Raw genomic sequence first — 27,961 nt, 5'->3', positions numbered from 1 at the left:
TGCTAAGCCTCCTCACTGTACTCAGTAAATCTTAAGAGTGTTTAAAACAAGCAAACAAAACCCCCTTTTCTTGCATTGTTCTGGTACTTCTAAACAGACCAGATGAAGATCTCTGTTATTCAGCGTCCTGTTTCACAGCCATCCCAAAATCAACCTATTGGTGTGAAAGTTGCAGAAAGGAGTGTACAAGAAAGCTAGGATTCCACACGTCCAACCTCATAGTCCCAAGGGAAGCTCAGAAAATGGCTTAAGCAGCAACATATCCTTCTTTCTGCCCTGAAGAAAGCTAGTTAAAAGCCTGAAAAATGAAGTCCAGTACAGGAATGTCTGGTAAAGTCAACCGAAGTCAAAGCCTCAGAAAAAACCTGTCAAATCCTGGACAGAGAACTTTGATAGCATTTCAAAAGGGCCTCTTTTTTGTGAAGTCTGCCTATCACCCTGCAATCACTTTGGATTAGTACCACAGAAACCCTAGAGAATGGTAAAACATTTAGTAACATTATGGAGATATTGTACATTGCACAACTAAAAGAAATTCTGCCTACAATACTCACTAATCTGTTAAAATCTGAGATTTGGGGGAAAATACAAAACAGAGTGGAAAACCTTTCTGCATGGAACCTGGTGCACAAAAAACTGTAAGAAATGACCGAGTAACTTGAAACAAACTGTAATAGAACTTGCATAGTAGTTGTGGAAAAAGAGAAGCAAAACTCTGCTAATGTAACAAAGGCAACATTTAAGCCAAAAACTGGGTTACTCATGAAGGATGTCTGTTCATTATGAGTTCTTTTGACCCCAATTTGCTCATATTTCAAGGTAGTTGATTTATTATCTCCTTTGATTAATTTTTAGGCTTAAAACTGTAATAGTAGAATCAAGTTAAAAGCAATGCAAATTTGGAACATTGGTTGCATGAATGTATCTTTGGGCTGAGTTTTTTATGGATGCCAAAGGATGCTTGGGACCATTGCTGACAGATTTTGTGACTTTTGTTGTGTTCCTTTTCTAAACACAGAAACAAAAATAGAAGATAATTTGGCCAAGAGAAATGGTAGAAGTATTTCAGTAAGGAACACTGACAGAGATCAATTACCAGTTAATGTGTGTATATTTTCCACTTTTAATTCTGAGGAGGACATATTTAAAGAACATGCATAGGCAGCATTCAAAATTAAGCTAAATTAGCAAGTCTGGAGGTAATTAAGAGAAATGAAAACATGAGTGAGTCCCCAGTTATGGCCTTCAAACTTTCACTAACGTTTCATACTATTACAACTTTAAACAGTGTCCTCAGCATCAACACAGAATATGATATATAGGACTGTGTGTACACGGAGACCATGAGCTTTATTTTGAGTCATGTTGCTAAGGCTTATGACAAAGAATGCTGCTGCTATGAGCTCCTTTCAAGCCTTGGATGTTTTGTCTACAAGGTTCTTACAGTTTTCATGGTACATCAACAAGAGTAACTAATTTGCCAGCTAACCTCTATTTTAATATTTAAATTAGAACAGTACAACAACTAGAAAAAGGTCAGTGCTTCAAGTGGCAATATTTAAGCCACATCAAATCCAATATCTTCCAAAATAAAGATGCAGAGATCTAGACTTCAGCATCAGTAGTGCAATACAGTGGCCTTTCCTGAATAAAGGAGCAGAGGCTTACCCACAATAAAAGCTTTAAATAAGGTAGATTGTTGTCATTTATATAGCAATTCTGCCTATTTGATATAAAATATATCGGGAAAGCTTAAACTGACTTTTACAATCTACATTCAACTAACGCTCCACATAAGCGGTATCATGGAATGAACAATGGGAATGCACTCAAATAGAAAAACACTTTCAAACCTACTGCAAAGAACAAAGGACAGAAAGTTGACTAACTGAACATCTGTAGTGTGAATCAGACATAAAAGAAAGATGGACCCTCTGATTACTTGCACTGCTTTTAATGGACTGAAAGAAATGCAAAACTTAGTCCACATCCATTTCTTCAGATGATTTAGGCTGCTGGCAACTGTCCTCTGATTTTGTGTCAGCACCACTCTGTCCATTCATTGGTCCATTGTGTTCACTAGATTTTGACTGATCTTCAGACAGTGGCTCTGCCTTGGGCTTAGGCTTGTAAATAATAGGGTTACATAAACTGTCCAGTTCCTGTTATTAAAATGAAGAGGGGGAAAATATGGTAAGTTGGCAAAAAATACGAATGTAATGGATTATGATGTGGTATTTGGGAGGTATACCTGGGGGTAATTATTTCACTAAAGATCTGCCCATGACTGAAAGATTCTGGTATTAAGCAACTGTTTACAAATCAGCTTGAAGAGCCTTCAAATAATGGAAACTGCTACAAATCTTGTTAGCTACATTATTATCTGCTCCAATTGTTGAATCATCAAGCTTTCTGCAAGTATGCTAAATGGCACACATAGGACATTGCTTCTTGCTTATCCAGAGACAGAAATTATCCATTGCTAGTCAAAATCTGTTTACTGCTTTGCACATTTTCAATCAATCTAAATTGTTGCCAAATATGAGAACACAGGGTTTTCAAAACAGATATATGGTTTTACCTGCAATATATGCAGGCATGTGCACATACACAAAAACACCTATATACCCTTTATGCACATTTAGTGTAAGAAAAAAAACAGATGCTCCTTCCATTGATGGAGTGAAACTTTAAGATCCAGGCCAAATTCTTCCGCATCAATCAGAGCTTTAGCTGATTTTTGGTGTCACCATACTCAGACACTGTGATTCAAAGCCCTGTGTCTACAGATGGGTCACCTTAACGGTTATGGTAGATGGAGCTCACAGTGTATAGATGCTAAAGAGTAACTGTCCTACTGATATCCTTTTTATTAACTTTAATAGAAATGTTTGTTATCCCCTTCTATTACCATACTTGGAATATTCATTTATTTCTTGGTCTATCCATATTTATATTAATCCTATTTCATTCACAGAAATTTCACATTTACCTTAGATTTTGCTGTTATTTCTGCCACTTTCACAACAGGATCCTGGGTGAGACTCAGCCTGTTCTGTGCATTCATTTTTGAGTTCAACCAATTCATTGCTTCACTGGTATACTTTTCAACTTTTTCCATATCAACAGGATCAATGTGATCATATTTTTCATCCTAGAGGAGAAAAAAAATTGTAATTATTAATAAGTTATTTAAATTCAGAATTCAGAAAGGTAATGAATACATATGCTCATTTCTGAAGTCATTCCAGACTATTATTAAGGAAGCATGACTATGGTTAAGTATGATGTGTCAACTGATAAATCATGATTTGCTATCAGCAAGCAAATCAGAAAAAATCAGAATACCATATTCATAGGCCACATCCAATCTATGAGTCAGGAGTTTCGCATCTATGCTACGGTCTTTTCCAAACAGCACAATTTTGCAAACTTGAATAATTATATATTAAAAGGAACTCTAGGTTTGGAAATACAATTTGTGAAAAGTCACTCCATCTATTTTACTGATGGATAAACAAAGCTTAGACATAAAATATATTATCAATTGTTACATACCACAGAAGAAATGTTTAATTGTGAATATAGTATGTTAAGGATATGAAAGAAAAAAAATCAAGACACTATGATATGAAAAAGAAGACATATTTGTTTCTGTTTAAAGGAGACACATTTTACCCTCTTTCAAAAGATCTTGTTGACAAGTAATTTGTAGAATAGGTAAATTATACAGGAGTTCAATACAGTACTATTAAAACTATCCTGTAAATCTTATGGACCTACCTTATTTTTGTATCCTTCTACAGCTTTCATAAGCAGCTGGAGTTTCTTTCCCAAATCATTTAATGCTCTAGGCCTCTCTTCATGTTCCATGTATCTATCATGAATAGGACCGCCAAATTTCTACAACAGAGGAAGCAGAAGTTGAGATATTTTAAAATTATTCCCTAAAAACTGGAGAAAGCATGAATAAAGGTTTATTTTTGGAACTATTAAGCAGAATTCCTTATAAACCTACAGGAAAAAAGAATGGCAATCTGGGGAAGCAAATGAACTAGTTACTTTGCTGAGGAAACAGAAAAGTGGCTCACATACCAGCATTAGCAAGCCTCTCTTCTCTACTGTATTTAGAATCAAAGGGTTGAATCCAGAGTTGCAGAGCCAAGCTCTACAACCTGACTGCTCTTGTGGGTGGAAGGGGATATGCTATTTCCCTCCACAATCTGCTCCAGAGTTCAAGGCCCTCTCAAACAGTACAGGAGGTGCAAACCCCTCCCTACTGCTTACAGGAGTGCCTAGTAGAGTGGGAGCCTCTGCTGGATCAGACTCACTTCTGTGAATAGGAGGCGGCTTTCTATTCCTAGAACAGCAGGTCTGGAACCAATTCATGAAGTTGGAGACCATCAAATTCCAACTAACGCTTGATACAAGAAATCCAGAGCTAGTACATCCCCAACTATAATTTCCTCTTACCAACCTTGGTTTGGAAGTGTAGGAGACAAATGCAAGGAAAATGAAATTAATCATCAACAAGTAGCTGTGACACACATTATCAGCACCACAAAGTCTTGCTCAGTGAGAGAGTAATACAAGTCCTGCCTAGGTGAAGGTATAGCTGGATAGAACTTGAAAGGGGGCATTTTCTATTGCTGCACTGAGATTATGGAACATCTTGCATTGTAAAGTGCAGCTGGTCCCCTCTCTCAATATTTTTCACTGGTCCTTGAAGATAATTTTATTTTGGAAGGCTATTGTTTTAGGAGGCAAATGAAAACTCAGTTTCAATGTCATGGTAAACCATAAGCCACCTTATCAGAGCCTCTCTGCTCCTTTCCTGGTGCAGGAGAAACAACCACTGGCTTAGCATTATGTCCACACTGGGAATCAAGGCTTGTTTCAATCCAAGCAAATCATGATCTCTAGCCAAGGTTTTTTGGGGGCTGGTAGGGAGACTTGCAAATAACTTTGTGCCTCTGGCCCCCTGGTTCTTTTTGCATCTCTACCAGGAATCACAACAAACAACAGGCTGGGTGTAAGCCTCAGCCCATGAAGGACTAACTACCTGATTGTTTTTTTATTAATTTTAATTTTATAGTCAGTCACCATAAGGTACTTGGGTTGGCAGGAAGGTATAATATTTTTCTACAAGTGTACAGGTTGAAGGCTTAGTTTTTTTACTGGGAGGTATACTAAAGAAAATGCTGATATCAGTACTCAAAGTCAGTCTGAAGCTATAGTACTTGCAACTACTCCATTTAATCCACTTTAATTAATGCTCTTGTGACATCTTGAATCTCTTGCTGTCTCTGGTCAAATTTCAGTGGCTTTAAGAAAGCAAAGCTACTAGTCCACATGTCTACGACATTCAATTATTACACTTCTTAAAATACAGGTCTTACTTTCATTTCCTGAAGTTTTTCCACATATACATGTTTTGGTTGGTCTTCTCCATCTTCATAAAGCCAGTTTTCTGTGTCCTCCAACATTAAAGTTATCTTTCTTGAATCCTAGAAAAAGCAGTAAAAAAAGCCTTGCCATTTTGAATGAGTGAAAACAGAAGCTGTCTGTGTAAGAATGCATTCAGCTACAAAAACTGATATCCAATACTGAGACTGTAACAATAATGTGTTATAGGAAATTGAGTTTTACAGAAGTTTACATAAAAGGGGGAAATAGTTTCAGCACTTCAGTTATAATGGCATTAAAAATTAAACTGGAATGCTAACTGGGTCCCATGCATTATGCTAAGGTATAGAAACAGCTAGTAGAAATTGAGTTTTGTTACAATTATTCCAAGGGTATCGTGTTCTTGCTTTACCCCTCATAATTTCTGCATAAACATCAACAATCTGTGTGACTCAGCCACAGCCTGAATGACAGGACAAGGTAAAGCTAAGTAAATGAAGTCTAACGGTTAATTTGTCAAGCAATGCATGAAGGCTATAATTCCATTTAAGATTCTCTCTGAAATACCCTGCTAATTTATTTTAGTGTTGCTGTAGTTAAAATGTAGTACACTTAAATCTATAGTCATGCAAAAAGCCACACTAATTTATTTTTTCCCATTCCAATATATATTCATCAAGTAATTTGTGACAAAAGTAGCAATAGGAAATGAAGGAAAGTCAACAAAATGGGGGGGGGGGAATGAAATTCTGAAACTGTAGCTGAAATGCATATAGGTCAGAAACAATTTTAAATTGATAGGATTGAAAGTTAAAAGCACACCCATATATTTTGAGCTTGTTTTGGCTTCAGTATGTTATTATAAAAGAACTGGAAGCAAATATGACATGTGGCTTTTCTCTAAAAATGAAAGATACGTTTATTGATTCTTTATTACTTCACACTTTCCCTCATATTTCAAAAAGGAACATTTATGTTTTAGATAATATGCAAATGTATTTACACTGAATCAATACATCAAATTATCTTTCTTTTAACTAATTACTGTAGTCAACTAAAAAATCAGTTTCTGCTACCCTAAAGTATGCCATGTTAACTTTAGAATATGCTGTACAGATATTGAAAGTTTTTCTCCAATAGTCCACAAAGTACTTGATCTGAAATATTTGATTGACTTTTCTTCCTAAAGCATACTTCGTATGACTTAAATGTTATAATCAAATTCAATGTTTTACCTGGAAATGATTATTAGAATATTTGTATATATTAATATTTGTATATATTTTATGACATGATGTGATAATAGGAACTTCCCTTACATTACTTAGAATATAAGAAAAAACTGAAAGCAGTGAAAACAATAAACATATATGCTTCAGCATGCATAGGAATCTGGGTACGATTCCTGTTAAAATTACAAATTTCATTTGCCTGCTATTTTATTCATTCAAGTTGCCCTGTTTGATTAGCATTGTGTACATTCATTATGTTACTACTTTTATGCAAAATGGATTTCTCAAAACATAAAGTCTTGTTATAGTGGGAATTTTAAATATTCTAATATAATATAACTCCAAAAACAATTTTAAGAATTAACTTATGGGACCAGTTTAAACATTACAATCCTGTATTGGAACTTCAAAAATGCAAGTAAAATGCTGATTTAAAGAGGTGAAGGCAGCTCTGCATGACCTATGCCAGACTAATCGCCAGAACTCTCCAATGTGACAAAGACTTATGCCTTCAAAAACTTTTCACTTTGTTATCTGTGCTGTTTAATGAAAATACTGTAGGGTGAATTCAATGCTATAGTGCAGCTGCGATTTAAGGCACACCACTTTTCTGACACCAGCCACCCTCCTTTTCTTTTAGTAAAGGTAAAGGGACCCCTGACCATTAGGTCCAGTCGTGTCCGACTCTGGGGTTGTGGCGCACATCTCGCTTTATCAGTTGAGGGAGCCGGCGTACAGCTTCCGGGTCATGTGGCCAGCATGACTAAGCCGCTTCTGGCGAACCAGAGCAGTGCACGGAAATGCCGTTTACCTTCCCGCCAGAGCGGTACCTATTTATCTACTTGCACTATGACGTGCTTTCGAACTGCTAGGTTGGCAGGAGCTGGGACTGAGCAACGGGAGCTCACCCGGTCGCAGGGATTCGAACCGCCGACCTTCTGATCAGCAAGTCCTAGGCTCTGTGGTTTAACCCACAGCGCCACCTGCGTCCCTTTCTTTCAGTATGATTTGCCAATTAAACAGATTCCTCATGTTATAAATACACAATGATTCTTACATCTTCAGTGATGAATTTCTCATAGACACCACAGAGCTTGTCTCTTAGATCATACACATACTCTTCAACAGCATTTTTGGCATCATTTTTCTCCTTCTCCAGCTTGTCTTGCATTAACATCTTCCCCTGTAAGAAAATTTTAAATCATTTAAAATCTTGCCAAGTACAGAGATGTTATTTTTTTCAAATATGATTTTGGGAATCTTCCACAACAAACCTCTTCAGACTCTGGAATCTGTTGAACTGAACCAACCACACTATCATGTACTCTAAACTGGGTAAACTTATGAATAAGAAAAAATACAACATTCCATCACTTAACTGTAATAGATTTACTATTATAACTCAGTTTCTTCTAATTCTTTTATTTAATCTAGAATTGAGACATCTGCTTTACAGACATGGAATAACTCTGTATCCTTACCTCATTTTCAATGTAGCAGTTAATAACGTCCTGTCCCACCTGTCTGTATAGGTTAACCTGGATAGGGAGATCAATACTCTTGATCTTTGCTTTACTTTTGCCAGACTGAGCTGTGTCAATCTTGTCTCCTGAAGCAGTCTGCAGAATCACACATTGAAATATATGTCAACATTCAGAATATTTGAACCCAGTGTAGAAAAACATGTCATATAAAGATTTGAGGCAATACAATTTTAAGATGAAAGATCCACAGAAGGATAATATTACTGTTTAGCATCTGCAGATGCTGCAGGATTTTTTGGATGACACTTAAGTCAAGTAAGGAAGCTAGTTCAAGCAATGCTTAAATAGAAAATCCTCTTAGAAGCGCTTTAGATTAACAACCAAAGAAGAGCTAGTGCATCAGTTTCTATTGAGGGTGTGTAAGGCTATCTTAATTCTCTGTGTCACAGGATGCACTTGAAGCCCATTAGCACTTGAATGAGTGTTTAATGCCTAGATAGCAAAACTCATGGCTATATTTAAGTAGGTTATTGGAGACTGATCACACAATAGTACAAGGGTGTTTCCCCATCAACTTTTTAGCAGTTTCGGACAAGAGCCATTCCTATTCTAAGATTTGAGGTCCTCAAACTTATCTTTGCTATTTCATACTGACCTTTCCTTCACAGCTTATATGATCAACTTCCTCGTCGCCTTGATTATGCTGCTCATGTTGGTTCTTGTGATTGCCATCATCTTGATCAACCTGCATTTTAGCCTATAAAAAAGAAAAGTTTTACCTCCACACTAAACTTTACAGGAAGGTGTACTCTAGTCATCTACATAGCAGCTTTGTGCAATCGGACAAGATGTATCAGTAAAAAAAGCACTTTACTTAACTAGTGCTTGTTTACTTGAAGTACGTAACTATTACTCTTAGCATAATGTTTAAGGCTTCTCAAGCCTTGTTTGCTTCAACATGATAAAGGCAAGGAAAACATATTCTAGATCATGAAATTCCAAATGGTGGCAGTTAGATTACTCCCACAATACTGGAAAACAAATGAAAGAAGACAAGAGGATGGAGTTGATTAACCCCAAATAAAGACAAAACTTTTCAGAACCATGGGTCCTGAATCCTTCCATATTCTATTAGATTTTGCTCGCTGCTCAGTGGGGTTTAACATACCAACTAGAAGGGCCACCACTGCATCCACATTGCTGGATGTGACAGAAGAAGGGGACAGGTAGATCTCTGTATAAACCTTGAGATGATGAGGCAATCTGGTCTGGATTGAGCCTGATGCAGCCACATGACAGGAGTGGAACCAGCCTGGAAACCAATGAATCCCAGGCTAACTCAGTCCCCTCCCATTTCAGGGCTTTCTGCTGGTTTCTGCCTGGCCATTTGGCACCTTCACCCAATCCAACCTCTTTCTCCTCTCCAACGCCAGTGTAAAGGTTTAAACTGCTCTGCCAAATGCCTATCTATCTTATAAATACAACATTAGTGACAGTAATCTGATTTTTTTGACATACACTGTCACAATATATCAAAGCCCAAAAATATAATATAGGAAAAAACAGCATTGCAACTGGGGACTTCCTCTAGCTTACAAAAATAAAAAGATGAGTAGAAAAATGGGAAGATTTAAACTCAGCTATAGTGGTAAGCAGGAGTACAGCAAGAAACAGATGGTGGAAAGAACCTACGGTATAGGCCCCAAACCTAGCAAACTAATACAACAAGGAGTCACAGAGGGATACAGAAGCATAAGAACTCAGGGATAGCAGAGCATTCATCCTGTATATGAGATTTCGGTAAATAAGAAATTTAGACAAGTATTTTTATACCGTTTACTAGTTTTGAGTGTCTACACTGGCATCAATAGCATGCTTCATTTAATAATTAGTTTTGAAGCAGTTAACCAACCACTAGATGAGAAGTAATTTTTGCTAAAGACATTGAATTATCTTATAGAATATTAAGATGTAAATATCACAATATTAAAACCAAGACTGATAGTATTTTAATTCCGAAATGCATAGCTATTGCCAAGTACTTAAGAACTTCCTTTTCTGAAAAGATTTCTTTCATTTATGTCCCACTTTTCTCAGAAAAGGAACAAACTGAGGGAAAAATATCTTTGCTATCTTAAAGCAAACTGAATGCTACATATAAAAACAAACCTCATCCTCAGAGTCAAGGAAGTCATCCTCAATTATGAAAGCTAATTGCTGATATGCATCATAGTAGAAACAGAAGATAATTAGTTGCTACACCACAGAAAACAAGACTTAGACATTAAAAATGGCTACTTTTTATTGAGAAAAGCATTTTTCTACTTCGTATTCAGGACATTTTAATTTTTAAAAACCAGGTTTAGCAGATATTCAGGTTACTTGTATGCCTCAAAGACAGACAAACACAAGCATCAACTGCTCACCTTCAGTAATAATTTGTTTTAGGAAAATGTTTAAAAACTTCCAGAATAAGGGGATACCTAAGCAAGTAGATTTTTCAGTAGATCATTAAAAATAAAGTTTTAGTAAAAATTATGTTCTACTTGTAGTTGTGAGAGGATTTCATAGTTTAACATACCAGCTCCTCTTTGCTTGGATTCTTGCAAGGCAATTCTGTGTCCATAGCAATATCGCTTGGATCACCTTCTGCATGTTGCTTCTCTATCACAGATGCATTAGCCACACTGAAGATTCCATGGACATTAACTCGAACTTTCACTTTCACTTTTGAATTGTCACCATCATGTTGGGGTCCAACGTTCTGAATAACAAAATGACCTGAACAATACAAAGCAGACATTGGACATTGGCTTGTAGACTTGGTTTTTTTGTGCTAAGCCCAAATTCATTTAGTTACCTCATCATTACTTAGATATATTTACACATTTTTAAAAAGTAAATGTTAGCAACTAGCAACTCCTAGATTACAACTTATTCATAAAGATGTTTTATGAAGGCTACCTCTGATCAGAGGCACCTATATTGCTTCTGTTCCCAACAAGGACAAGATAAACTTTTGAAACAAATCTACAGCTGAAAAGAAGGTGGCACAGTAGACAGAGTGGACTCACCAGCAATGTGCATTGTAATGTGATGTACGCTATTTAACATTTCAATATTCTACAAACTCGAACCAGAAGATCTATTTTGCCAGTGCTCACTATCTAATTAAATTACTGTGGGATTATAAACACACCGAGTGACATCTGACTCAAACTAGAGGACTTTTGCTCTTGAAATGGGTTCTGGCTCTGTATGTATTGGTTCTGTTTCTGCACAGATCAACATTTGGAAACTTCCTGAGCTATGCAGAGGCCTGTCCTAGCCTTCAGGGCACATGCACAGAGCTGCATAAGTCCCTGCCTTCCTGGTAAGCTCCTAAGATCTCAAATGTTGATCTGCCTAGGCATACAAAAAGACCACGAAGTACTGTCTGTTACTGTGCCCTGAGACAGATGAGTCAGTCATCACATACTCCTGACAGGAACTGACCTTCTAAACTTATGCAACTACATTGTAGAAAAGAAAAGCTTTAATTTAAAATAATATCAAGGTACCACTATGTTTAATCTAAAAGCAATGAACCCATGTAGGTAAGAAAAGTTGTTTCAGCTCCCAATTGTAGCTTCATCCCAGATGGAATAACCAATGGTTGCTAGGAAAAAGGAAATACAGCAAGGAAGATATGCCAGAGAAGCAGAAAACCTACAGATACAGGGAGAAGTCAAAATGGCCCAGAAGCAAATTAGAACCTCTACCAGCAAAATTACGAGAAAGGAGGGAAACAGCTGTCTGGCATGATGGCTGTAAGGATGTGCCACTCCACTGCCTTACACAGCCAAGCCACTGAATGGAAGCAGTCAATGGAGTCAAAACTGTACTTTAAGTGGCTTCTGCTTTGCAATTGACAGCGTTGTGCCTATACTTTGACAACTACTAAAAAAAGGTAAAGGACCCCTGACAGTTAAGTCCAGTCGCAGACGACTCTGGGGTTGCGGTGCTCATTTCGCTTTACAGGCCGAAAGAGCCGGCGTTTTCCGCAGACAGTTTTTCCGGGTCATGTGGCCAGCATGACTAAGCTGCTTTTGGCGCAATGGAACACCAAAACCAGAGCAGCGCATGGAAACGCCGTTTACCTTCCCGCCAGAGCGGTACCTATTTATCTACTTGCACTTTTTGGTGTGCTTTCGAACTGCTAGGTTGGCAGGAGCTGGGACCGAGCAATGGGAGCTCACCCTGTCGTGGGGATTCGAACCGCCGACCTTCTGATTGACAAGCCCAAGAGGCTCAGTGGTTTAGATCACAGCGCCACCTGCGTCCCTTTTAACAACTACTATATTCATGTTATTTCCCTCTGCCCACTGTAAACTCGCAGCTATCATTCCTCAGCTAAGTATTGCTAAAATTTTGCAGTACAAGTTGTTTAAATTATCTATTGAAACACTACTGAGCTTGGAATCCAAAGAGCAACTTTGGGTTCACTCAGAGCCAACCCATGGAATCTTTTACTTTTAAATGGCAGGTACTTCTTGCCGTATCAAACTGGTTTTGAAAATTTATCCAACAGACTTGCAATGCAAGCCTGGCAAGACACTGTTCAAAAAACACTACAGGCGAGACACTGTTCAAAAAACTGAAATCCAAAGCTCCCCTGGGAATGAGGATTGTTACGTAGTTCTTTAAATACAGAGGTCTGGATTCAAAGGGAGAGAAATACAGTCTTAAGTAAATGAAGCAGAAAAGCTAAACATTAAATATATTCAAGGACAAAGTTGTACGTGAGCGGATTCAAAGACTGATTCTGAGACTAACCATTTCTTAATTTTGTTACACCAGTATTTGAGTTTTTGAAACAATGGTTAGAACATACTGTAATGCCAAAGTTAGAACATACTGTAATGCCATGCTCAAGAAGTAAAGAAAATGTTACCTATTCTTGTATCAGGATAAGGAATGTCATGTGGATGGGTGTAAAATGCTTCCAGCTCAAAAGGCTCCTTCTTGTGGAAAGTAATAACTTTTGAGAATGGAGCAGCGTGGTTTTTGCAGAACACTTCACATTCACTACAAAAAATAAAATAATCTTTATACACCATACGAAAGTTTGCACACCATACAAGTTACAACAACAATAAAACACCAGGCATTTCAGAGTTTCATTCATGAGTTTCAGAGGTGCAGGTATTTTTATTTGCAGGCATTTTTATTTGCATGTGTTGACTCAAACTTAAAGAATCTATAATTCAACTATATCCTTTTCCCAGTTCTCCTGTAATATTAAGAGAGTTTGTGGAAAGAAAGAGGAGCAGATGTTATAAGAAAATCCTTGGTAGCTGCCCAAAATTTGTTGTCACTACTAACTTTACCTAGGAGGTGCAGGATCTCATCTCAGGTATCATACTGAGAATTGGAGATGCTTGTGGTACATCTCCAAAGTCTTGGGTGCTCTCTTCCCAGTGATGCTAAGCTTCAGGGGTGCTCCAAGCACCTCTGATGCCCAGCATGGCTGTATTTCCTTGCACTCCTGTTCCCCACTATGAGTACATCTCATAAGAATAAAGGCAGGGGATGGCTCTTTATGTCATCATGAGTTTCAGAGGTGCTCACCCTACAAGAGAGAGGAATGCTTGCCAAGGTGAACATCGCAAATGAATCTGCATGATGCGCTCCTGTCCTAGTTTCCTTCCCTAGAGAGCTGGAGGTTAAAAAGATCCCTAGTTATCTGTATAGCATAGGTCACACATATGTTTTCCACCATGTGTTAATTATCTAGCTTACTATGAAAGGACACAAGACCATGTTATCAAGCAAAACAGGAAGAAAGAAAAGCTCTTCATGGGAATGTCTATGTCAAAGTGATTGTGTATCTCTGCTTTGCTTACATCCAATGCACATTTTTAGACATTTCACTGTATTACAAATAGCAAATCTAACTCATCTATTTACTGACCCTTTGACACACTATCGATTTGGAACGTTGTTCAAATTCTTACCCTGTCCCCTCCTCATAAGATGACTGCCACCTCAGAGTAATTGAGTACGGAACAACATCTGTGATGGAAAACTCACGGACTTTAAATGCTGGAGAAAGAATTGCACACTAGGAAAAAAGATAAAATATCACTAAGTCTTGTGATTATTACATATTTGCTTTGTGTCTGGCTTTATGACCAGCCACATACATTTAATTTCATAAAGTAATGATTTTCATGAAGACCTGTTACACTAGCCACCAGCACAAAAAGGATATGAAAAGAACAAGAGAAAGAATGGCAACTCTCTTCCCCAATAAAAAGTATACTCAAAATGGAAATTACTACAAAAAAATAGTGTGAACAATTAAAATATGGCATTATACCAGTGCCTTGCAATTTTCACTATGATGGCCTGGTCCAAATCCCACTATAATTATAGCATGTCTCATTGAGGTCAAATTACCAATCCCAGAAATATTAAGTATTATTGCTAATGAAATATTGTTAAGTAAACATACCTGCAACGCACAGCCTCTTGCAACAGCTTCATCAGCATTAAGTGTGGTACTTATCTCCTTGCAGAAAAATTTACTAATCTGCTCCTTCACTGCTGGAATTCGAGTTGCTCCACCTACTATTTCTATACTGTAAATATCTTCACGCTGCAGTTCTAGTAGACACATAAGCAGACAATTTGCTTCCATAGTTAGAGGAGAAGATACTGCAGTTTTTATACTGGAACTCTGTGCCTGGGGGGAAAGTACTTAGGGAGAGGAACGATGTGTCCCTTTTGCTGTTATAACTGGGATTCCACGCCATGACTGTGGCAAATATTTCTTTATTAGGGATTGCCACTGCTGCTCACATTGCTTGCCAACCCAGTCTACCTACCCCACACTGCCATCCCCTCCCTTTACATCTAATCCAAACCCCTTCAACCTCCCATCCCTTTGACAAACCTTGTCCCACAATGTTTGCCCCTAACTCTCCCATCACCTCACATGTGTTGGGCCAGTGACATGTTGGGACAGCCCCATTGTCATCATGGCAGCCATGAAGTCCTGAGCCACCCCAGTCAGTCAGCTTGGCATGGATGTTGAAGTCCCCCAAAATCAGAAATCTGGGGGTCTTCAACATCACCTCCGAAATCAGCTGTCAGCTCAGGCAGGGAGACTGCTGGGCAGCGAGGTGGGCAGTAATCCAGCAGAATCCCTAATCTGTTCTGATTGCCCAATGCCAGGAACATTCTAGTGGTATATAAATTTTAAAAATAAATAATGTAATAATAAATACTGGTCAGACTGGCAAACAAGAACTTTAGCTTGAAGATAAGCAGAAGACAGATATTCATAATAAGCTGAAGCAATTTTCACTTACTTGCTTGTTCCATCACTGCTCTCAAAGGAGGTTCTACTCTGGCCAGAAGTGATGCACACAACTGTTCAAACTGAGCCCTGTTTAAAAGGGAAGAATCCATTAAGTATTATGGACGAAAATGACTAATTTTATTTAAGCCTTATAGAAAACTGAACACAATACCTGTTCATCTTACTAGAGACATCAATGTCATTCATGAAGCATTCTATGTTCATGGGAAGATCAGAGGCATTGGCACTCATAAGCTTCTTCAGTTTTTCACATTCCTGATACAGACGCAGCAGTGCTCGAGGATTGTCCTTCACATTTAGTTTATACTTTGATCTGAACTCTTCGCAGAAGTAATCTACCAAAGCCTCATCAAAGTTTCTACCACCCAAAAATGGGTCAAATGTAGCAGCCAGTACCTGTGAAGTTAAAGATGCAGCATAATGGCAGTAAGGAAAGGAAGTTATTTAACACTTTTTAATACTGTCCACCACCCTTTAGGGCAGTTTAAAACACATGAGTTGCATCAAATGCTGTGTGAGTGAAGTTCTTCTTGCACCATGTGACTTCTATTCCCTCTGTGTAACCCCAAATCTGCTCCAAAGGGTCCCCCAACCCTCTGGAGCTGGTTCTGATTGTGGGGTAGGGATGGAAGGTACAGGAGAGGAAGTTCTGTTACAGAGCAGTCTGTTGCACAACTGGAGCTCCAGCATTGGATACAGATCGTAAATACCAATACAATAAAAACAGTCCATTAAAAGCTAATACATACAGTAAAAACAGCAAGAACCACAGTAGCCAGATAATTCTCAAAGGCTTGGGCTCAATGACCAGCAAAGACCCAGTTGAATAAATATTTTAGGAGGTGCCAAACATGTTAAGTTTATGCCTCCCAGGAAGTTAATATCGTGCAGTAAGTTTAATGCAATGCTTACTATAAACATCTTTTAGTAGCAGTCCAAAAAATGTTAACTGTTTTGCAAAGATGGCAGAGATTAAAGCTACGATTTCCTTCTAAACCTCTTAAACCAAACAGTTGGTATCCATGGATAAAGAAACAGATAGCTGATATTTCAGCTTCTGCTGCCTTCGTGAAAGTTGGATCAAACATGTATGAATCTCTTTGTGGCTTCACCATCCTCTGCCAAAATGCTGCAGTAATAAGAGATAAATGGTGTCTCTGTGTGGTTATGGAATAGACTTATGGTTTGTGCAATGGGACTTCACCTTTTCCCTGTCCCTGTAGCCTCCTGTGCATTCCTAAAATTTAAGGAGGGTGTGAGGGAACAGGAGAGAAGTCCTGTCACATAAGTGAAAGTTGACTTGCATTATGCTGGATTTTGCCCAATATATTGACATTTCAAACTGCCTTTGGCTCACTTATTTTCTAAGACGTTTTGAAGATGCTTGTTACTCTAATGGGAAATACAAGCATTTTAAAGTCTAAAATGTTTACTAATACACTTAACTATTTATAAGCTAGGGACAACTTATTTAGCTACATAAAGAGTGAAATGCATTCAAGTTAGATACCAACCCTCTAAAGCATGGTGGTAAAAGTATTTTAATCTAGGGCTGCATTCCTATGTGGGTAATCTGTTGGGAGTCACATGTCAGCAGTGTTCGGAGTCTGAGCAAGTGTTGGCAAAGTTTATGGCTTTCCTTTCCCTCCCTGCCCCTGCCAATGTGGTATGATAGGATTCAAAACCAACATTTGCACCTGAATAAGGGGGGATGGACATGTTTTGACTACCACAAAGTAATATGAGGATGGGTAGATGGTTTATATCCTGATGCACTGGTACTAAGGACAGGATTTTGGAAAAAATGTTATACAGCTTCCTTCAGAAAAGAAGTTTTTGTTATTGTCATGCCACAATAACAAAAAAACTAGGTGAGGATGAAGTAGTAGGCAAAATCATGTTTCTTTATATGCATTTCAGAAAGGATTGCCTGATCTAAAAGAATGGTCATAGTACCAGACACTGATTTACAGCAGCCCATTATAGCATATGAATTACTGGTAACTATGATAATTTCCTACGCTTCTTTACTTTTCTGAATCACATGTCAGTTCAATATTTTACCTTTAATTTTCCTTTGTTAAAAGCACAAACAGAAATTTGGTATGCAGAGTGTCCCATATCAACAAAAACCACATTCCTTGGTCTCTCCTCTGGGGTTGGTAGATCCTGTTTATAAATTCCATAGGCCAGTGCAACTGCAAGATAATAAAGAATAATTTTTGTGAAACTTAAGTAGCATTAGAATACTATTATGAAATACATTATAGAATCATGAAAAAACTAAAAAGGCATTATATCTTTTCAGGCTCTTCCAAGAAGTCTGCTTTACTTGCATTAGAATCTATTATCTTCTCTAACAGAAAAAGGGACTATATTCAGTGTTATTTGTGTGGAGTTCTGTTTCCTGCTCCCAGCATACCCTCAAAATCTTATCTGGAGGGTCCACCAAGCCTCTGGACAGAGGAGGGGAAAGCTTCATTGTGCAAGCAGGTATCTGTTGTGCTAGCAGAACAACAGCAATGGATAAGATCCAAACCATTTTATATCTAAATACAATCAGTGTCTGAATTATTCAATTATGGTGTTTGCACTTGATTTAAAACATGCAAAGGCAGAAAGAGCAAACAATTCAGTGTATGCTCCTATATTCCAATGTCCTGCTGGAATCAAAAGGCTAGGTAACCACTGAAGCCAGAATCCACACATGATAAGCAATTTTGTCTAGCTATTATTATTAAAACAGACTGAATGTGTCATCAATAGCTTTATGATGGGAACTGTAACAACTTAGAAAGTTTTGTGTATCAAGATCTATCCAAAAGTACATGTATTTAAGTGGCATTTTGGATACTGCCAAATTAAAAGCCATCATGAAGAAGTGACTTTTTAAACACTCATCTTCAAAATGTTTTGATTAAAAACGCGAAAGGAGTTAAATGAGACATCTGAGAGTAAGATTAAAAACTATGATGGATTTGCATATACATTGCCTTAATCTCCCACCTCTACTATAGAGTAGTTTACTTGTAAACAGGCTGCCCTAGGGGGTCATGATATAGTGCACCATTTCAGCAATTGCTCTGGTTTACATCTTGACACTCAATGTAAATTTGATTCTAAACTAAGCTATATACTATATAGTAATAATCAAAGCCACATGTTTACCTGCTGTAGTTTCATTCATTAACCTCAGGCAGTTTAAACCTGCTACTTGTGCAGCTGCCATTACTGACCTTCTTTCAGCATCAGTAAAGAAACTTGGGATCTGTTGAAAAAATGTTTTATTAGTTTCACTGCATTCCTTTTTTGCTAATGAATTTCACACAAGTCATATTCCAAACATCTTATTGCACTGTAAAACTCAAAAATACTCCATTTAATAAGATATACCGTAAGTCTATTAATGCATAGTACTTAAATAGTTCAATTCACATTCCAATTAAGTAGAAATGCTGAAATCACTACAGTTTTTAGGTTTTCAGCATTAGTAAGTACAGGAAGACTGGTCCTTATCCTGAAAAACTTATCCATAGTCCAGCACAAGGGAGACAAAAGAAGGACAAGACAATAGGTGTACATAGGGAAAGAATTTCCATTTATTTCAGTTGCATATACTCAGGTTTAGGTTATAGGGACATTTGGTGTGTGCCAAAAGCCTAATGAAATATGGATTTTGAATTTCAAGGTAGCTTAACTGAGGTGTTTGGGAAGCAGTTCAAGGTATAAAGAGCTGAGGAAGGAAGAGTCCTTTGGACCACAGAGGGCGATGGAGCTTAAAGGGTAAGGAACACAGTCAGAGGTGCATCAGGATATTAGAATGGAGAAATATAGGGGGATGGACAAGGATGTGAAGGGCTTTGATAGAAGGGACATGGAATGGGCAGAAAAAGTAAGGACTTAAGAAAGAGAGTCACAGAAGGAGTGACAAGAGAAGAGAATAATGGCAGCAAAGTGCTGGGTAGAAGTCTTTTTGATGGTCTCATACTGGTGTTATGTTATGACTATGCATGGAAATTTATTAAAGGATTCAAGTTTGTTTCTTTAATATTTCTGTTCAAACGGAATCTAGATTCAAAATAAAAATTACTACCAAGCCAAGTTCAAGGTTATTGTATTAATTTACAAATTAGGTCCAGAGTAGCTCAGGGACTGCCTGAACCCTTACATCCCAGCTTGATCACTGAGAACATCTACAGGAGTGTTGTTGGTTGTTTTCCCAGTTGGTGAGGCTCATTTGACAACAACAACAAAATCAAGCCTTTAATGTTAGCCTATACATTCCTTTACGTTCTTTCTAGTCAAATATAACACAAAGTGGCAAGAGTGTTGTAATCTAATAGTGATATTTGCAGAAGTGGTATATTATGGAAGGTAATATCATGTACACATACCAAAATGCATGCTTCCAGTCAGATTCTAAAAGCTTGGTTTCTGGTTGAATTCAGATTTCTTACTTTTAATCCAAAGCTGCACGAAATACTTGATTCTAGTGGTTACCAATTTACTAAACAAAAAAGTACAGCTTCTATCAATCTGTCCCACTAAAACTACTTCTTGTCCATGCATTTTGATGCTTCTTCTATATCAAAGGCTGGTTAACTTGACTCCCTGAACCTGGACTCCTTTCCCAATGAAAAGAGGAAGCAGCCTTGCACCATGTCAGATATTGGCTTCATTTACACTTAATGCTAAGCCACAATTTATTTACCCAGGAATCATCTTGCAGATGAGCAAACAAGCAACAGCTTGTTTCTCCAAAGCTTGACTTGTTTTCTAGCTGTTCTTGCCTTGAGCCCTTTTATCAGAGAGCATCTGGTGTGGAATGGTTAAAAAACCCCAAAGTTTAAGCAAGGCTGCTGGGTTCATCATTCTCAAAACAAGCCATGGTTCTAAAACTAAGAGGGAAAAAACCCAATGGCTTCACAGTATGGTTTGTTGACAGAAAAGAAACCATAGTTAGTCTGCTGGGCTGGGCTCACATATTCAAACAAATCACACTGGTTAACCAAACCATGGCTTATCATTGTGTGTGAACCAGACCTGTCTGTCTACCAAGCTAAGTATTAGCTACTCAGGCTGCCCAAGGTTTCCAAGACTGCAACATGTGACTTACCACCGAGCTAGTCTCTCCCTCTTGCATCCTTATTCATAGAGAACACAGTAAAACTAAGTAGGTCAACCTTCAACTTTACCTGAAGCCTGTCTTTGAAAAGATTTTACAGCACTGGGTACAACAGTAAATGAAAGGACTTCTGTTGCTCACATTTCTATAAGTGTTACCAAGCTGGAAAAACTCAAGAGAAATTATGGTAAATATTCTGCAAAGCATAACCATCTTAGCATATTTATGTTTCTTTTTAAGCAACAGGTTTCATTTTGATATTCCCCAATAGAATACCACACAACTGATGTTAAGCATATTAAAGTCATAAAATGCCAACTTACTGAAATTACACAATCTGCTACAGGTTTCTTAAGTGCACTTTCTGACGTATCTTTAAGCTTAACCAAGAGCATGCCTGTAACCTGTTCGATTGCAAACGGTCTCTCCTCATCCAAGTATCGTACCTGCAACAAAAGGAAAACAGTATCCATTAAAGCACACAGTGCCCCAGAAGTGTTACATTTTATCATAATGTGTTTCCAATAAATGTTTAACACAATCTTCCAAAATATTGCCATAACATTTAATAGACCTCTGAACTACAATATAAAATGCCCCATGGATGTATCAGATATCCACTCAAGATATTTTGTATGCATACCAAAGGTAAATCATGCATGCAACTAACATGTCATGAAGTTACATTCATTAGGCAGATGAGACTAAATGTACACTGAACAGGAATCTACAACCAATCACAATATGGGAATTCTGACTTACAGTGTTACAGATATATTCACTTAGTGTTCACACACACAGAGAACATTTTAAATAAATAAAACAAAAGAACAAAAACCACAGATAAGATTACTTTAGAATAATGATATGGAAAAGGGAAAAGGGCAAAAAAATGGTCTTTCTTTGCTGCCACACAACCATCAGAAAGGCCCTCTTCCAGTTGCCATCTGCCTCATCTCCCATTTGAGGAGTGCCTCCAAAGATGCACAGACAGGTTTATGTGAGCAGATTCAGTATCTCCGTTATACCTTCTGCAATTATTCAGATCTATCTCATCAAATCATCAACACTGCCCTGTTTTGGCATTAAACAATCTGGCAAGTCAAACTGAAGGGATCATTTGATAGGATGCACAAAGCACCATAAATATTAACAGTTTAAATATTGCAAGACGGGCTGGAACACTCACCTTTACTCCAACACTCCCATTAGGCAACTTCTGAAGCTCATAGGGCAGTTTGGCTCTTTCAGCTTTTATAAATGGATCATCAAATGCTCTCCCATGCAGTTTTTTGAACCCATGCAATGTATTCTTAATATTTGTGATAATCTGTTGAAGTATAACATTGCCATTACTAATTTCTAATGTTTATAAATTCTCATGAGAATCAAGAACTGCTGCTTGGAATGACAACAGCTTTCACTAAAGTACTAATAATTTAACGTTTACCTGGCTCTTTGCTGCATTTCCAATAGTCCGGGCTTTAGCTCCTAGTGATATACAAGCTCTGAAATATAAAAGATACAGTATTCAATTTTCAAATGAGTCCAGAAAAGAATAAACAGGCAGTTGGGGAGACTTATTTCTGAAACAAGCAGACTTTCTTTCCATCACACACGATTAAAGTTGTGTCATTAGTTATCTTATTAGCAAAACCATGCAAGTAAACCACTGTGGTACTAGAACAAATAGCAATCACACAAACAGACTGAACTCACACCTGCATCTCAAAAACTCAACCATTAGCATAATTTGCAAAGCAGAACCTTGAACTATCATCTTGACACTCTCCACATGTATTCAAATTCAGCTAACTTGCTTTATTCATCCATCCTTAAAAGGACAGATGGTCTTAATCTCAAGAATCTATCTCAGAAATTGGTGAGCTAACATATGGAGAATTCTATGTAATGTATTCTAGTAAGATTGTCAAATTTACATATTTTTCTAACAAAAACAGCTCCTTTGGAGATGTCACAAACAAAGGAACTGGGTAATACTGTTAGTTTAAAGTACACATTTGCCTGACAGTATAATGTTAGTTAACGACTGCCTCAGTTCTGTTGTATATACTGACTTTCTTCAGCCAGAAAAGTAAGTATATGTCCAAGACTGACTAATGCCAGCCTTAGCCTTTTTTCATTTTTTCCACATGGAGTGATGCACCACCCTCCATTTTTTCAAAGAGGCACAGTTGCACTTCATAGGCAAGAACATGGATACCCCCTGGTGTGCGACCCAAAGCTAATTCTTGTTTTAATTGCAGACAGTAATTTTTCAGCAATGTGGGATAGGAAATTAGAGACAGTCTTTGCCCACAGTACATTTTGCTTGCATATTGCATGGCATGATTTAAATTAAAATAAAAAACTTGTACATATTATTTTCCACAGTTATTGTTTTCTTGCTGCCCATTACTAAGAATAATTATAGTCTCGGATATATATGCCCCAGTACTGCCTTTTAAGCACTTCCTAATCAATTCATGCCTAGTTAATTTACAGCTCCTTATCAGTCTAAAGAGCAGAAGTCATTATTCTTATCCTACATGTATGATCATTGTAAGATTCATAATAAGGGTTTTTAAAACTCTTGACCACTTTAAAGGTGCAAATGAGGTCCTGAAATCATTGTTTATTATTTTCATTTATTATATTTCTATCCCACTCTTCCTCCCAAAGCATTCAAATGACTGGGAAATTACAAATATCTTGTTTATTACAGTTTTTTGGTTCACTGGATGTACTGCACCATGGGATGCATTGCATCAATCAACAGCAACTTCATTTTACATGCATTGATTATTTGTGCAGGTAATCATCCTCCTTCACAATTTTCAAATCCTCAAATGATAGGGAGTTTTAGGAGCAGATTTTTACAGGGTTACTTTCTTGTGAAGAGCATTCCCAGTTTTCAGCACTACCAAGCCTTCCAATGCAGCTTCAAAACAGCAATTGCAGACAGTACCTTACTTCTGTAATTCCAAGTGTCACAACAAGAATGAAGCCATAAAACCTAAACATCCAAAACTAGCCTTATACTAAAAAGATCCGATACATCATTCGGGACTTTCTTCTTTAGAGTAGCTCCTTGAATGTTTGTATAACTATGAAAAGGCCAAAGTGCTAAATTTTAGGAAACCTAAGGTCGAGATGCAGAATACCGATAACTGTATGTTCTCCAGGAGCTAGACTACATCATCAGGTCTAATACAAATCAGAAAATTTTGGGCTTCTTTAACCTCAATGAACTGCCTAAGGCTCGAAATAGAAAACATGGCATTTTGAGTTAGCTTAGGAATATCCCACTTCAATTATCTTTTGATCAGGCATGTTTCCCAAGATTATGGAAGCTCATTTTGTATTATCAATTTAGTGGACTAGGATTCTTAGGATATAAGTAGAGATTGGCTAAATTTTACCGCCAGGAGCTGGGTTCTCCCATTCTACTAGGGCAACCCAGATCATGAGCTTCCTACCATGGTACTTACACTGTTAAGTTTAAATTATGATTTTACAAGAGCTATTTAAGAGAGCTTGGAAACTCCATAGCATGAGAGATCTGTTCCTTTAATGGTTCCAACAGTAAAACTTATTTTGGTGCTTTCCTTGGCTAGAATTTCAACAGCCTTGAATAGCTGCATCTAGCAAGTCCTTTACATACAAAAGTTTGAAGAGTGGGTATTGGTTAAGAAGGAAGCAAAGAATGGGAATAAATGGACAGCTCTGCCAATGAAGGAATGTAGAAAGTGTCATTCCCCAAGAATCTGTATTGAGACCTGTGTTTTTTAACTTGTTCATGAATTATTTAGAGATAGAGTAGTGTGGTAGTCAGGTTTGCTGACTAAATTGTTCAGGGAGATTAAAACAAAAAAGGACTGAGAAGAGCTCCAAAAGGATCTCTCCAAACTGAATTAATGGGCAGTAAAACAGCAAATGCAGGCCAATGTACACAATTGTAAAGTGATGCACACTGGGGCAAAAATAAATGAATTTCACATATGCATTCATGGGGTCTGAACTGGCAGCAACTGACCCTTAGGGTGGTAGGATAGCTACCAAAGCTACTGTGGAAATGGAAAAGGGTCAGAAAAAGGCAACCAAATTGATCAAGGGAATATATCAACTTCCCAGTGAGGAAATATTACAATATTTGGGGCTTTTTAGTTTAGAGAACCAAACTGCAAGAGGCAGTGGAAGACAGGAGTGCCTGGCGTGCTCAGGTCCATGGATCACGAAGAGTCGGACATGACTAAACAACACCAAGTTTAGAGAAAAGCTAAGAGGAGACATGATAGAAGTTTATAAAATTATGCATGGCGTGGAGGAAGTGGAGAAAGAAAGGTTTTTCTCCCTCTTTCATTAACATCAGAAGCGATGGGTAATCCAATGAAGGTGAATGTTGAAGGATTTAAGACAGACTAAAGGAAGAATAAATTACCGGTATTCACAGAACTCATAACTCAAGTATGGAATATGCTCCTCCAAGAAGTAGTGATGACCACCAAGTTGGATGGCTTTAAAAGAAAATCAGACAATTTCATGGAAGATATGGCTATCAATGGCTGCTAGCCATGATGGCTTTCTACTTTCACTGCCAGAAGCAGTATACCCCTGAATACCAGTTGATGGGAATCACTGCAAGAATGGCATGCTGGACTAGACTTGCCACAGGTTCTTGTTTTTCATCTGATAACTAAGCTACCTCATTATTATTATTTATTGAATTTATATACCACCCTATACTTAGAGGTCTCAGGGCGGTTCACAGAAAAGTATTCGATGGGATGAGGGAGAGAAGACTCTTCAGCATTTGTCCACATACATTATTTCTTGTAATCGTCATTAAAAAATTATGGTAAATTTTCTGTGAAACCTTTCTAGTAGCCATGTAATACACTTATTAAAAAGTAAAGCTATTCCTTAACCTTTAGCTTTTATCCTCAACAGCAATGAGGTCTAGGTATAGATGCAATGCTAAACTATAGTTTAGCACTATGAAAACAAGCCTGAGCAAACGTTGGGCTCACATGCTCCCTACTTCTCCAGAACAGACACCACCAAGAGACTGGAATTGACGGGCATTTTAAAACAAACGGATTCAGTTAAATTTTAGATTTTTTAACAATTCAGGAGCAAACAATGATTTATGGTCCTAGTATGCTTCAACAACAGCTGTGAAGGAAGAGCGAGAAGGGTTTGGGGTGCATAAACTCAGGGCCTGCAAGCCAAGGTTCTCCCCAGTAATTGCTAAACTATAATTTAGCACTGTTTGCAAACAGGACCCTAATATAACTGCTTTTACTCATGTCCATCCCTATTACTTTTGCTTTCCCATTATTCCAATCCCATCCCATCTGTTTCAGAGGCAGTATCTCAAAGAAGCAAAATGCTGAAAAGAAATATATTTGTGACCTGGCTGTGAGCGTTCAAATACTGAACTTTTGGTCTGATCCAACAAAAAAGTTCTTGCATGAACATTCTTGCATGAACATTCTAACCTTTCCTATAATCATGTTTTCACATCCTCACTACATTTATGCTATTTAAGTGATTAATGAATAGTTATAAGCTTTCCTAGCAATAAGCTTGCTTTTCAAAGAGACAGAAAGCCAGCAATTACAGATCCCCTGCTTTTTGTTATGTGAATCCCTAGTTTGTGCTAGAATAACAGAGATACTGCTCATTTACCACTTCTCGCTGTAACCCATGGAAACAAGGGAGAATGAGGAATCTCCACCTACTCTTGCATACTCTGTTATTATACGTACAGCACACCAACTATTCACTGACATCACCTTCCATGCCCTACATCCAGGTGAGGCAACTGAACAAGTAGTAACAGGTCAGACAGAAGGGCGTGGGGTGTAAAAAGAGAAGAAGAGCTGCGTCAACTTTTATCCCTTCTATCCTGCCTTTCCTTTTTATCCACACAACTCCAATATGGTGAATTCAGAGGGTGGACTGTAAATGTTGCACATTGCTGCAATCAGAATTACCCCTAAACTGAGTATTTTATTTTGTTCATGTAAAGTATTATAGCCACCTTTCAAGCTTCTGGAAAGATTGTGTCAACACTGAAACCTTGGGGTTATTTTTGTTGTCGTTTAGTCGTGTCTGACTCTTTGCGACCCCATGGACCAAAGCACGCCAGGCACTCCTGTCTTCCACTGCCTCCCGCAGCTTGGTCAAACTCATGCTGGTAGCTTCGAGAACACTGTCCAACCATCTGGGGTTATTTACCAAGTTGGAAAATGCTTTATTCTCTCCCCCCCCCCCCGTCCAAACTTAATTAAGTCGTATAGTGAAGAGCTCACGAAAAGAACACTGAGTAATGCACGAAATAATTCCCTCGGGATTATTTGATGCTGTAACCTGCAAGACACGGGGTTGTGATCTAAGACTCGAGTTGCACACCAATACTTCTACCATTTAAAAAAATGGAGAGGGGGGTTATTTTCAAAGAGAAGTAAAATTCATAAGGACGATGAGGTGGCAAAAGACACCCCCCCCTCCAAGAAAAGATATAAGCACGGTTTCTAAAACAGTAAGCAGGAAGAGGGTCCACAGCCCCCCTTATGGGTTGAGGCTAAAAGTGGGTTCCAAGCCCTTAAAGGCTGAAGGAGATCCAGACCTGTCATCATAGTGATTAATTTCCGAGGGAGGTTAAAAAAAGCAACAACCTCCAGACCGTTCTCTTGCGGAGAATCGGGGGGTGCGGAGCGTCACCCATTTAAGCGAGATGAATGCAATCAATCCTTGGGAGGTGGGAGGAGAGGGGAAAAATTAAAAGGACGGGGGTGCGGCGAAGAGAGCAAGGGGTACATGAATGAAAATGGAGGCGCCCGGCAGCGGCTGAAGGAGAGAGAGGAGAGACACCGGCGCCCGGCCGTTTCTCATTCGAAGCTCATTATGCGGTGTAGAGACGGCCGGTAGTTGCTGCGTAAGGTGAGGAAGCCGGTAGTTATTTGCGGCGGGGGGGGGGGAGAGCGTGCCGGGAGCGGTAGTTGGAGGGGGGCCGCTTTCCTTCTCGGGGCCTAAGACCAAATGACGGTTGGGAGGCCGGCGGCGGCGGCGGCGAGAAGGCCGGTTACTCACGGGGTGCAGCGGTCGCTGTATTCGTTGGCGATGGTCTCGATGCCGCCGCTCCTCGCCACCGCGATGTAGCAGTTCTGGAAGCCCAGGTCGATGCCCACCACAGACATGGCTGCGCCGGGTGTGGTCCCCTTTCTTCCTCCCCCCGCTTGCCCGCTGCTGCGGCGGCGGTGCCTCGTCGGGCGGGCGCTGCTGTCGGCTGCGGCTGTTGCTGCGACGCGGTTCCTCGCTCGCTCGCTCACTCACTGCGGAG

General features: G+C 38.5%; 1 protein-coding gene across 1 annotated transcript; it reads right to left on the bottom strand.

Moving 5' to 3' along the window:
- Positions 1-1,938: 1,938 nt before the first annotated feature.
- HSPA4L (heat shock protein family A (Hsp70) member 4 like) lies at positions 1,939-27,961 on the bottom strand. The gene is made up of 19 exons (XM_082237528.1): positions 27,712-27,961; positions 22,064-22,121; positions 21,803-21,943; positions 20,937-21,059; positions 18,657-18,756; positions 17,553-17,686; positions 15,640-15,884; positions 15,478-15,554; positions 14,619-14,770; positions 14,119-14,225; positions 13,056-13,189; positions 10,704-10,903; positions 8,778-8,879; positions 8,120-8,257; positions 7,696-7,821; positions 5,400-5,507; positions 3,784-3,903; positions 2,993-3,154; positions 1,939-2,162 (listed from the first exon to the last, which is right to left on the bottom strand). Exons 1-19 carry the CDS (start codon positions 27,816-27,818, stop codon positions 1,980-1,982), a joined length of 2,517 nt encoding a protein of 838 aa, XP_082093654.1. The 5' UTR covers positions 27,819-27,961; the 3' UTR covers positions 1,939-1,979.

The sequence above is a fragment of the Podarcis vaucheri genome, assembly GCF_965113315.1.
Source record: "Podarcis vaucheri genome assembly, chromosome: 9".
Classification (NCBI taxonomy): Eukaryota; Metazoa; Chordata; class Lepidosauria; order Squamata; family Lacertidae; genus Podarcis; species Podarcis vaucheri.
Note: the sequence above shows the minus strand (reverse complement) of the source record. Positions and strands in the feature narration are given on the sequence as shown.

What these genes read in the sequence shown, in the direction of transcription:
- HSPA4L (XM_082237528.1), bottom strand. Translation starts at nt 27,818, where the DNA reads ATGTCTGTGGTGGGCATCGACCTGGGCTTCCAGAACTGCTACATCGCG. An exon ending in TAGCAGATTGTGTAATTTCA is followed by an intron (nt 18,757 to 20,936) that starts GTAAGTTGGCAT and finishes TTTTTTCAACAG; the next exon opens with ATCCCAAGTTTCTTTACTGA. An exon ending in AGAAATTCATCACTGAAGAT is followed by an intron (nt 5,508 to 7,695) that starts GTAAGAATCATT and finishes TGCTTTTTCTAG; the next exon opens with GATTCAAGAAAGATAACTTT.